At 39.4% G+C, this 13,604-nt stretch overlaps 1 protein-coding gene across 1 annotated transcript in view; it reads left to right on the top strand.

The window, feature by feature from the left end:
- LOC145978177 (protein argonaute-2-like) overlaps positions 1 to 13,604 on the top strand; it is an 87,454-nt gene that overhangs the window by 63,000 nt on the left and 10,850 nt on the right. Inside the window, exons 16-18 of the mRNA XM_083110617.1 lie at positions 5,451 to 5,675; positions 6,863 to 7,047; positions 12,284 to 12,406. Of these exons, the coding sequence (XP_082966743.1) occupies positions 5,451 to 5,675; positions 6,863 to 7,047; positions 12,284 to 12,406 (533 nt within the window). The remainder of the gene's footprint in view (positions 1 to 5,450; positions 5,676 to 6,862; positions 7,048 to 12,283; positions 12,407 to 13,604) is intronic.

Here is a 13,604-nt window from a genome sequence, read left to right as displayed (position 1 = left end):
TCTCTCTCTCTCTCTCTCTCTCTCTCTCTCTCTCTCTCACCCCTGGGGGTGGGCAACTCTTTCTCACTCGGGGGGTGTGGGTGGATCTCCACCCTCCATGAGGGCAGGACCCCCCTCCACCTCCCGATCTTCCCCTACCACCCCCGGGGGTGGAGGGGGAGGGATTGAAGAAGAAGAAGACCCTTTCTCTCTCTCTCTCTCTCTCTTTCTCCCAGGGAGGGTGGGTGGGGTCAAAAAAAGAGAGAGAGAGAGAGGGTGGGACCCCCCCCCCTTGCCGAAAGAGAGAGAAAGAGTACTACTACTACCACCACCACCAGAGAGAGAGAGAGTGAGAGTGTTTGGGGGGGGCAGTTCTCCCCTGCCAGAGGGGTTGGGGGGTGGCCCCCTTCCCTCTCTCTATCTCTCTCTCTCTCTCACACGGGGGGTGCACCCTCCTCCCCACAGAGAGAGAGAGAGAAGAAGCTAGAGGGCGGCGGCGGGAGGAGGGAGGGGCGTGGGTGGCGGGAGAGAGAGAGAGAGAGAGAGAGAGAGAGAGAGAGAGAGAGAGAGAGAGAGGTGTCCCTTCTTCCTCTTTTCTTCTTCCTTCTACAAGAGAGAAAGAGGAGAACTTCCCTTTCTCGGTCTTCTTCCTCTTTTTCTCTTCCTCTCTCTCTCTCTCTTTCTCTTTGCCTTCTTTCAGCGAAGTAGGGGGAGCGAGGAGAAGGAGAAGGGGGGCCTCCCACTTCTCTCTTCATGAAAGTCGCAGATTTCTGTGAAACGAGAGGCTGCAACAGGGCAAAGGAAGGTACAGACAAAGAAGGCTCCCTATGAATGAACTTTCTAAAGTCTAGAGAATCTTCTAAACACTTGCCGCTGCTTAGGCGTCTGCTCATAAACAAGATGAACGAACGAAGTTGTAAACAAAAAAATATATTCTGTCTACATTTTCACTCTTCACTTCAAACAAAATAGAATACAAAATAGTTTTACCTAATGTCAAGGGGGCTGAGCGCCCCCTACCTGGCCCCTGCCTGGCTACCGGCCTGAATGTAGATAGTATAACTTTTTCAGTTCCAGTGAATTGCACAGTTATGTTGCAGTGCAAGTATTCCTGCATAGAAAATTTGTGCACATTATCATTAGTTAATCAAGAAGGAAATGACACTAAAGCTTTGCACAGCGAGTTGAAAATGCTGCTTTGTGAACTTTGCCAAGATATTCAGCACACGCCAGGTACTCTATGGTAATCTACATTTGATCAGATTTCAGACACACTTGAACATAGGCATTATATCTAAGTTCTGCCTCTTCTGAAGACTGAGCTATTGTTGTCACCTGGTTCTCATTATATCTGGGTGTAACCAATTGTTTTGTAGTCCGGAAAGAAAAAAGTTAAAAAGAATTTCCCTCCTAAAAAAATGGACTAGACCAAACAAAGGGCGATAGATTTTGACGCAGGTCAAGTAACAACAGTTGTGAGCATGGAAAGCTTTTTGGAGAAAGGCCATTCAAGTTTTCGTGAGAATTTTGCAAAGCAGCAGTACATGACGTTGCAACTGATTCAAAGGAAGTACACACGTGATAAAGGAAATAAATACCGTATATATATATAAGTTTTGTGACTGTTGTTAATGTACAGTTTTACGAGTGATGCAGCACCTAAGCTAGTTTGGGTCCTAGAATTTCAGCAAAGATACTTAAGAATTCCAAAATTAAGGACATGTTTACACCATTGTCATAGAAATAAAGGGGGCAATATTACTAAGGACTTCATCATGATGCAGTAGAAAAGTGGTGATGTGTTAATCACAAAGCAGTGAGAGCTCTCGATTTATTGGTTACAGTTGTAATTATGAAAAGGTGTAGTTAAAGTGTCACCCTTTTCTCAAAACAATGGTAAAGATAACAGAAGCTAGCTAGCAAACCAAATCGTAAGTAAAAATGGTAACATTAATTTTTTATCTTTACATGTGAATATTTCAAATGTGAGGAAATGTACTGTTACATCACTAAGATGATTTAAGGCACTGCCTGTATCCTTCATTGTTTGAATTTTTCATGTAAATCGAGGCTAAGCTCCTTTTAAATTGTTAATGGATTATCATTATAATAAAATTAAGAAAAGTTAATTCTAAATCTTTTGTCTATGCAATTTCAAGAGCATAACAAAACTTGATTCAATGACAAAGCTGAACGAAACTTCACTCCAATCCACTTTTTTTTTATTACATAGCCCCACAGGCCTGGTTCTCATTAGATCTTAACCTGAAACCCTTATTCCAGTGGCGATGCTACATAAAGGGCAACTAGGGCACTGCCCCACAACAATTTTAACATAAAAAGTTCATCTGAAGAGACCATCGGTATATACGCGTAAATATTTTTTTTGTTTTTTCCCTCAACCCCTACGTTGCTGCAACCAGACTTACAGGGTATGCACCCTGTGCGAGGTTAATATATTTCTACGTCCTGTTGGAGAGATTAAAATCTCGGCTCTGCCCAGGAGACGTGACGTCACTGACTGATCCAAACATTTACAGCATAGGCAAGGGACGGTCCCCTCACAATGGAAAAGCGCAAAATTCGTAGCCGTCTCTGGGCAGTGAACGAGGTGCCCTGCCCATTCATGTTTGCCTGTTCAGTGTTTCCAACGCTTGGCAGGCAGTTCATTCGTTCTTCTAGCCTGCAGCAATAAGATAGAAAAAAATCCCTCGAATGCTTTTCTTCGCGCTTGTTCCGGCGACCTGAAAAGTTGACAACACTTTTTATTGCACAAACTAGTCCCTCGTATTTTTAAAAAGATCCTCCTTTCTTCCCATTGTAATACGGATTTGGATTTGAGTTAGTGTGTGAGTTTGCGTTGCGTTCCGTCTGTGAGTATTGGTCGCTTATGAAATAATTAGTTTTTCGCGATTTTATAGTTACTGTACGTGTTTATTTATTTGTGTAATTGTGTCTGTGTTCCAGCAACTTGACATGCAGAATATCTTCGTAAGTATAAACGAACTTTTTGGGGGTACATGGCCAATGTAAAGTGTTGTAACTGAACTTAACGCTGCATCATCTTCCTAGTTAGTCATTGATATTAGTGGATACTTGGTGAATATGACATTGAATCATGTAGAAACTTTAATATCTACGCCTTTCAATTCATTGACAATGGAAGAGAAACTGCAGTGTAACATTTTTCTAATCATTCCAGTATCTACCCAAAGTTTAGTTACTGCAAGCGTATAGGGTTCCGACTTCAGTATTCGAGTTTTTTTTATTTATGTAATTTGTTCCATATGTTGCTGATTTTTCGTATTCCTACGTAGTGAGTATTTAATGCTCTTTGGAGAGATATCTTGATCAGAATGTTAATTTTATTCCAAATTGTTCGAACAATTTACTTACTCCATATCAAGAAACTCCCCTCAAAAACCTTAAAGAGGAATATAGAGGTAAACTGCCCCCCCCCCTCCCCACCCAAAAGAAAAATGTGCCCTGCCTGACTGAAAAGGCACGCGCCGCCCCTGCCTTATTCTCATTGGATCTTTCTGGCCATCCATACATGGTTTCAACTTATAAGGAATTCCATGAATTGTGTGGATTACGTAGATTTGTCTTTTTCTACTTTTAATATATTAAGGCTTCATAATTGTGATAACGTGAAGCAAATAAAATATACTGCCATTGATGATTCCTATTCAACATTGGAAAATATATTATATTTACATAATCATTATATGATTAGTTGAAGACCTATAAATTGCCAAAGAAAGACGTATAAAAAGACCTAAAAATATCAAAAAAAGGGCTTAAAAACGGAAAAAAGGACGTATAAATGTAATCCAAATTAATTAATAACTTCAGTTTTAATTACATATTTAATGCATAAAAAATACAAAATTCTGGTGGTATGGAACACACAGTGTGAAAAAACAATATGAATGAAATGCATCTTCTTTCAGACATTATATATTTTTTTAGATTAACATAATTTGAAAAACCATATTTGAAGAACCATATTTGGCCTAACCACACTAGGGTTACAGAAATAGGACTTCAGAAAACTTACCTCAGTTGGGTAAATATTTATATATATATATATTTCTTTACTACAGAAAGGATGTTTAAGAGGTGATGAACTGCTGATGATTTGAATTGAGAATGGGCAGTAAAAACATAGTCGAAAGAAGGTGAAGTTGCAAAAAAAGCTGTTAAGACCTTAAAAAAGAACCAATAAACCAAAAAACGGCGAAAAAGGCAAAAAAGGACAAATAAAACCCACCTTTGTCTGGCGTAAAATGATCCAAAATGAACATATATTATGTTGGGCCTCGTCTTCGGACACTAGGAAAAAAAGGATTTTTCCTCAACTTCCGAGCCCTAATGATTAGCAACTCAATTATCCACTACCCTATGTATTTTGGAGCCTGGAAGTAAATGTTTTACAATGATTGACTCATGATATTGACACCAAAGTTTGTATTGAAATCCTGGCTTGTAATGATCTTGTTTGTTGTTACAGTATGGCTTTAAAATGTACAAGTAGGCTAACCTCTGTGGCAGAGTGGTTAGCACAGCATGCTACAACACCATGGGTCCCTTCATCAATTTCATCATATCACTCACCCTCATCATCACGGTTAGCCAGAATGTATGACAGCATAAAGTGTTGACTCTTAACCCTCCCTTGCTCGTGCCAATTTTCTTAACACCGATGCTCGCGTGGCATCTGACACTCACCCGATGACCTGCATTGAAAACATACGTTTTTGAGGATTTTTATGGTTCAGGTGAACCAAAGCGTGAATTGTTTTTCAAACCAATATATTTATTTAAAAAATACAAAACCTACATCTTTATTAAAAAATACAAAACTCGAACAATACACAACAAAAACTTACATTTTTAGTTGGATAAAACACTTTATTTGTTTTGGGCACAAATGCAACAAATATTCATTGAGTGCTTTAAAATACAAAACTCGAGCAATACACAACAAAAACTTACGTTTTTAGTTGGATAAAACACACTATTTGTTTTGAGCACAAATTAACTCGTGTTTTATAACAGATGTTGTATGTGCGAATTTTGTAACGTGAGTACTCGCGTGGCGTCTCAGAGAGTCTGTGCAGGCAATATCACTAATATCTTCTCACCGCACAAACTTGAACTGTCGTAGCTCATTCTGAATAATCACTTGCACATACCAGAAAGGTACCGGGCCAGGGAATACCCAAGCTACCTCGTTTCAGAAGTTATCGTTACTAATAGACTCTCTGGCATCTTGTAAACGCCGTGTGACCAATGGAGGGTTAGAGGAATTGTTTTAGTTTTCTAGACACTTTCCAAATGTGGATCTTGTAATTATAAAATCCAGAATAAATGGTGCATTTTTGGCATGTATTTACTAAGATACATTTGAACTCATTATTTATTGTTTCTCCCACTTTCTTTAATGTCTAATTCTGATTGATACACAGGTTATGAATTATGAGTTGGAAGGCATTCGCAAAGCCTGTGAAAATATTCACAAAGAAAACTACAAACCACCTCTTACATTCATCATGGTGCAGAAGCGACATCACACCCGCTTCTTCCGAACTGATGAGCCAGAGAAGAATGTTGAGCCAGGGACAATTGTTGACACATTAATCACAAACCCTGTAGAAGGGGACTTCTACTTAGCCAGTCACCACAGCCCTCAGGTATGTTTATATTTATACTTTGGAATCTCACAAGCAGAAGAAGTTGGATTGAAATACATGGTGGGCCAAAAATCAGTAGAGTTTGACATGTAAATAACTTTTTTATTAATAAACCAATTTCACTGATATTACATACAATGAATGCTTAATGTATAGAGCATCATCCCCTTGTAAACAAAGGGCCCCAGGTTCAATACAATACCCGGTGGAGGCACATGGTGGTTCAGATCCCACTTTAAACTGTAGGTCCAGTCCTGATTAGCCTAACTGTGCATAAAGTGGACTTAATACCAAATCAATCAATGAATTAACATATAGAGATTTGTCGCACGATAATTCTATCAGTTCGTCAAGAAGTTGTGGGCTTAGACTGGCTATTTTGATGGCCTCTTTAACGAAGGGGTTTAATGTCCATCTTGAACCGGCCTTTTCATCAAAAGAAATATATTCTACCATCTGTTCTTGAAGCCATTCTAGATGTTTGCACATTAAACTGGACAGCATCTTCATGTCAAAAGAATAATCGCAAGTTGAAATAAAGTCTTTGAGTCAGAGGAAAATTTTCAAAATTGTTGGTTTACTTTGTCTTGAACATATAAAATGGTATTGTACCGTCTTTGCAAGATCAAATTTAAGTCATTTAGATGAGTGAAGATGTCGGCCAGATAAGCCAGCTGAAGCAGCCATGTTTCAGAGGTAAAAAATTCAGCTAGTTGGGGGATTTGATTCCTGTAAAAGCAGTAAGGCAAAGCACCAATTCACAATAGCTGTCCTATGTTTGTTTAAAAATCAACAATGGAGGTATTATTTCGTCAACAATTGGAAAGAGGTTGGTTTTGTTTGGGATCCTTTATTGTTCTTCCCAGAGTTGTATATGTGCTTACACACATAAACGCTTTTATTACAAATTAGAAATTACATATGGGGTTCGCTGGCAAGAGGATGTGATAAAAGGGGTCGTGATAGGAAATAGGTTGAGAACCACTGCACTAGTCCATTAACGCATGACATATAATATCCCCGTTTCTTGCATATTTCTGGATGTTTCTCCCTTTTTTGCCTTCCCTGTAAATTTAGTCTCCAAAAATGAGTGTTGTGCTCTGACCCTACACCCTTTTGGCTAATATTCACTATCAGACAGACAGTCAGTATGACATTTTGTAACTGTATATTGTCTTCTATTGTAGGGCACAACAAGGCCAACCAGGTACCGTGTAGTATGGGATGATCAGAATTTGCACCAAGATGACTTGCAGATGTTAACATTTTATCTGTGTCATATGTTCTCAAGATGCGCTAAAAGTGTGTCATATCCAGCTCCCACATATTATGCTCATTTGGCAGCTTTCAGAGCACAGGAATACTTACCTAGGTAAGGTTGTTAGATGCAAGATAGTATGATTACATTTTCAGTACATTAATCTTCCGGTAGAGATTAGAATTAAGTGAAATATTTTTTCTTTATTGTACAAGGAAATAAACAAGGGATTCATTTTTTTATTATTTTGTTGTATGTCTTATTATGGATACAATGTATGTGTGTGGATAGAGGGAGCTTTGTATGCCTCCGCCATGGCATAGTGGTAATATCCTCTCCTTGTAATCAAGAGGTTCCAGGTTTAATACCTGGTGGAGGCACGTTCCACAGTAGTTCGGGGGCCAAGAAGGGGGTAGTTGCCCACTCTAATACTCTCACTTAGAAATTTAATGTAGATTGTGGAGGAATCTTACAGCCATTCTTAAACAATATTATGCTATTCAAGAAAAAATATTTTCCAGCCGAGGAAAGTTCCAAGCAAATCAACTGTGGAGGGGGGGGGGTTCATTATTTCCTATGTAATTGAACTATCCCAATTCATTCTCTAGCAAATTTCTTGTTATTAACACTCCCACATACATACTATATTCGTTCATTGTGTGACCTATATGGGTCTGCAGAATAAATTGTCCATTTTTGTAAAGAATAAATTATGTGTAGTTGTTTTTAATATGCTGTACTAAACCACTTTTGCCACCCCAATGGCGTAGTGGAAACATTGTTACCTTGTAATTAAGAGGTTCTGGATTCGATACCCGGTGGAAGCACACGGTAGTTCAAGTTCCACTTTAAACTGTAGGTTCAGTCCCGATTAGCCTGTCTGTGCATAAAGTGAACTTAAAGCTAAAACTTCCAAAAATAACCTCAAACGAAACCACATTTATATCTAAATTAGTCTCTGAACCACAAAGAGGGGAGGGGGAGGGGCAAAGAACATTGGTGTCACAGAAGTTGGAATAGTAATACAGTGATTTTTAGTGAGTCCGGACATACTCATGAATGCAATAAAGCATTACTTCCCCCTGACCTAACTTTCATCAGTGCACACCTATGTTGGAAGCACGTAGGAGCAGAGGTGTAAGGATCCCACACTTTCATGATGTTGGCCATTTTGTGGAGATGAAGGGATTGACACATGCTAGATAAAAGTAATTGTGTGTGGTTTATTTTGAATTCATACAATGCTGGTGCTTCCAATTAAGCAACTAATTTGATTTTTCTAGACCTCATAGATTGTATCTAAAATCACTGAAATATTCTAAACAATGCACTACGTGAAAATCGTGTTCAAATATATTAATGAAATAAATTAATGTGCACTATTTGTTCAATTATAAAATGAAATCATGAAGTGAAAAAATCTTGTGAAACAATGGAATGCACTGGTGTCAAAATTAAATGAAAAGTAAATTATGATATGGAGATATGACAAAGAGAATTATGATAAAGAACACTATTGGATATAATTAAAAGTTGCCACTTTTGATAGATATTGAACATACCCAGTTTTGTAATTAAATATAACAAAGATCGCAGCAATGGTACATTGGAAATGAAAAATAGAAATTGAAACTTTTATTAGCCTCCGTAATACACTGCCCTCCAGAAATTAAGCAACAACAAGAAAATTTGAGGTAAAAGAGAAAACAGTTGGAGAAAAGAGAAGAAGAGTGGTGGGCACGCTGAAAGATAGCAACGAATGCGTTAGGGAAAACAGGTGAGTCATAAAGTGCGATCATCGTGGCCTCCCACGGATTTCTGGCGTACCAGGTATTGGAGTCGAAGACGCACGTGCACGGAAGATGTGTGTATCTCTATCTGGAGAGTGCAGAGGTGAGTAAAGTGCGCGGAAAGGGTTGAATATGGCAACCAGGCATCATTTGGCTGATGAATTACGGTGGCGTGCCATCGGTAGACTAGAAGCAGGGCAGCGTCAGGTCGAAGTGGCCAGGTGGCTCAATGTTGATCGTTCAGTTGTCAGCAGGTTATGGAACAAGTTCCAGAGAACGCAAAATGCATCGCGGAGTTTCAGTGGAGGTCGACCGCGTGTGACATCGGTCAGGGATGACCGATATATCCGTTTGACAAGTCGGTGTAACAGGTCCGCAACAGCTACCCAAGTGCGTGCAGCGGCTATTGCTGCCACAGGACGGCCTATGTCAACGAGTACAGTACGCAGATGGCTACACGAGGGTGGGTTGTATGCCAGAAGACCAGTGTTGTGTATACCACTCACCCAGCGTCAAAAGACAGCCTGCTTACGTTGGGCACAAGAACATGTGAACTGGACACTGGACCAGTGGCGGTCCGTTCTCTTCACTGATGAGTCCAGGTTCTCACTGGACAGTGATTCGCGACGCTGATTGGTCTGGAGAGAGGCAGGAACTCGTTACCATCCCTCCAATATTGTTGAAAGGGACAGATATGGTGGTGGAGGTGTGCTTGTATGGGGTGGCATTTCTATTGGTGGATGTACTGACCTCTATATCCTCCCATGTGGCACCATGGCAGGTCAGCGCTATAGGGATGAGGTCCTTGCACGTTATGTGGAACCCTTCGCACGAGAACGAGGTCCGGGCTTCATTCTGCAGGACGATAATGCCCGTCCCCATAGGGCAGGACTAGTCGATCGGTTCTTGGACGAGCACCATATTCAACGCATGGTGTGGCCATCCCGTTTCCCGGACCTTAACCCCATTGAACACATGTGGGATGCTCTGGGGAGACGTCTCGCTGGCCTTGTGCCCCCTCCACAAACACTCCAAGACCTTCAACTGTCTCTCTCCCAACAATGGACCCTCATACCCAATGAGTTGGTGGACCTTATTGGCAGCATGCAGCGGCATTGTGAGGCGTGCATTGCTGCGTGCGGTGATCATATACCTTATTAGTGTCAGACAACGGTCACATTCAGTCTCCAACGTTTACCACCTGTGATGCTCCATGCGTACATTTCATTTCTTTTGCTCACGAGTGTACCTTGTTTTGTGTTTCTTCTGTTCTGTAGGGCGTGGGACACTTGTTCCTTTCGTTACAAATAAAATATGTACACCCTCCGGCCTTGTATTTGATTCTATTGGATGATCACCATTTGTTGCTTAATTTATGGAGAGCAGTGTACTTGATTTTAACCTTCAACATGTTCTTATTTCTCTTAGATAATAATTAATTGTTTAATAATTGTAATATTTAAATTGTGATCATAAAGGACACTGGTACTTCACACAGAAATCTATGATTTTGAGGCATTTGAAAAATTTTGGTTATAGGCCTTGCATAAATTGTATGCCCCAGGCTCCATACTCAACTTGGGCCATCCCTGGCTATGAACAAAATGATATACTGCTCTGTCAAATAAATACCGGGAATTGTTCAATAAAACTCAAAATATTTGTTTCATCATCCAAATTTATTTTGTCGCCTTCAAAATAGGCCCCATTTGATGCAGTAGCCTTATGTCAATGAATAATCCAGTCGTCGAAACACTTCTTATAGGCACTTTCTGGTATGGCCTTCAGCTCCTTCTGCGAATTTTGCTTTATGGCTTCAATGGACTCAAAACGTCTTCCACAAAGTGGTAATTTGAGTTTGGAGAACAAAAAAAGCCACACAGGGTCATATCTGGCTAATATGGTGCTTGATCGATGACATTTGTTGAGTTTTTGGTTAAAAATGTGCGTACAAGGATCGATGTGTGGGACGGCGCATTGTCATGCTGCCAAATTCAAGAATTGTTCTTTCGGCAAACATTCTCTCTCAAATGCTTTGATAATGGTGTTTGTTGACTGTTTGCACTGTTGCATGTTTTTGACTGGTTAGCACCACGATAGTCAAAGAAAACAGCCAACATGACTTTGATTTTTGATTGACTTTGACGGTTTTTTTTTTTATCGAAGTGCCATTCCAAAGCTTGTTGGCTGGTTTGCATGTCAAAATCGTAAACCCACGTCTCGTCACCCGTTATGATGCATTTCATGAATGTAGGGTCCGAATTGGCTCATTCAAGCATGTCTTGAGCAACCTTCTTTGTGGTGCTCTTTTGGAAGAAAATTTAGCTTCTTCAGAACAAGCCGACTCATCTCATGCCCCCAAAACATCAAATAAAATGGTGTGAACGGATTCGTGAGACATGTCCATATCCTGAACCATCTCCCTTAAGCTGAATGACTATTTTCCATCACAATTTTCCTCACTTTGTCAATGTTTTTCGTCAGTCCAAGATGTTGAAGGTCGACCAGAACAAGGGACGTCTTCAACCACTTCTTGGCCTTTTTTGAATGATTTATGCCACTCTTTATGTTCATGTTTTTGATAAAGCTGACTCATCGAAGGCCTTCTCCCAAGATTTTCAATGATTCAGAACAAGAAATTTTGTTGGCAAAACAAAATTTGAGGATATTAAAAATCGCAAAGCACACTTGAGGTCGACTAACTTAAGCAACAGCTGTAAGCAAACTGGCGTGCCAATACTCTACATGACAATTAAGTACAAGGTGGTTATAATTAAAGTGACGGTGTTCAGAGTGGTATAGCACGGGCTGTAATGAGAGTAGCAGTCTGAATCTTCGTAGATATGCTAATGAAGCAATGCGCTCGCGAATTGTAAAAAAAAAAAAATAGTTCCAATTCTCGCCACCAGGGTAAAAATGGCGCTGTAAGCAGTCAAAACTTGGTATAGTTACAGGAAAAACACTATAAATCGCAGAAAACAATAGTCTGTAATAAAATATCGCTACAATTTCACTATTCGAATTACATGAACATTACTAAAGGAAAAAGCAACAAGCGTCACCAACAACAACCAGGGAGCTCACACAATGGTTAGGCAATTTCACCGACTTTGACGTCAGAGTTATGGAAAATTCCACGTTTTGACTGCTTACAGCGCCGTTTTTTAGCCTGGTGGCGAGAATTGGAACTATTTTTTTTTTTGGGCATAATTCGCGAGCGCATTGCTTCATTAGCATATCTACGAAGTTTCAGACTGCTACTCTCATTACAGCCCGTGCTGTACCACTCTGAACACCGTCACTTTAATTATAACCACCTGGTACATTGGTACCAACGTACAGCAAAAAATATATTATCATACCATTTCCACGGTCTATTTAAATTAACAATTCCCGGCATTTATTTGACAGAAGTTATGCACATTGTTTACTGTTCATTCCTTTCATTTTTTCTCTGATTCCCAGGTACTGAAAATATTATGCATTACCACATTACAAATTTTTGTTTGTAATTTGAGCTCAATTAAACTGTCTTTCAACCGTCTTTTACTATGTTACAGGAGACAATTTGACTGGAATCGATTTCAAACTGATGAAGAAAAGTGGGAGAGGGTGAGGAGTATGCAGGACGAAGTTGGGAATGTGGAGGGATCGTTTATCAATACCTGGCCAATGTTCTTCGTGTAAGCATAATTGGATGAGTTATAAAACAGGCTATTACCGTATTTCACCACATAATCGTCGCTGACTGAGACCATTATGTAAAGCTCTTTATTTTTTAAAAAATTGTGCTGGTATTACCATGGTACTTAAAAATCATTTATTACTAGGTAAGCTGTCTTTGGTGCAGGATTAGGATGCGGAATGCTCATGAATATACAATAAAATTGAATAGTCCAAACTTACACACATCATTTCTTCATGACAGTTTGTTTAGCAAACATTTTTCCAGACTGAAAAAAATTAATGCAATAGTTGTTGCTGACCATGTGTGACGATTACACGATGAAAGGTTATAAACCAATTTCTGGATTGAAAAAACAGGATCTGACAATTATGCAGTGAAATACGATATTTTAGTGCTATTCAATATCATCTTTTAGACAGTGAGTATGGATATTTCTTCAATATTACATATCAGAAATGCCCAATAAAATTATGGATTGACCTGCATGAAATTGTTACTGAAAATTATAAAATATTGATCTAAAAGTGACCAGTGCTGATAACAGATATTGTACTAATCAGATATTGTTAAGCTAGTAATATTTCATGGAGACCCTAAATGATTGTTCACCTCCTTAATAGATATTGTTCAGGTTTAGCATTTTACGTAATGGAAATTTATTTTACAAAATACCCTTATTTTATGTAAAAACAAAATATTTCATTTATTTACATATTATTTATAGGAATATTGGATTAGTAAAATTAATAATGTGTTTAACCTTTTGAGTCCAAAAGCCATTTTCACATGTAACCCCCTTGGTCCCGAGCTGATTTTGAGCAAAATGCAGAGTTTCAATTAAATGAGTGTAGATCGGAGGCTAATTGCCCGAGAGAGATGTGATATACCGTTGTACGCGGAATGAACCAGAGATACAGACTATATTAAATTTATGCAAATTCGGCGTATATGTGGCGGGGGGAGGGGGCCTACTCTCAAAATTCCAAAATTTCGGAAAAAAAATTGGGTCCACCCCTCCACCCCACAAAAATATTTGCATTATGATCATATGACCAATGTAACGTGAGTTGTACCCCCAAAAGGAATGGTCGGCCGCCACTGATTCAAGCTTCAAAATGCAGCGGTGCCTTGAAATGACATTAGCTCAGAGACTATTTGCCCTGGAGATATGAACGATATACCGTTGTACGCAG

This window comes from Lepisma saccharinum, chromosome 24 (assembly GCF_977018435.1).
Source record: "Lepisma saccharinum chromosome 24, izLepSacc3.1, whole genome shotgun sequence".
Taxonomy (NCBI): domain Eukaryota; kingdom Metazoa; phylum Arthropoda; class Insecta; order Zygentoma; family Lepismatidae; genus Lepisma; species Lepisma saccharinum.
This window is presented reverse-complemented; position numbering and strand designations above follow the sequence as displayed.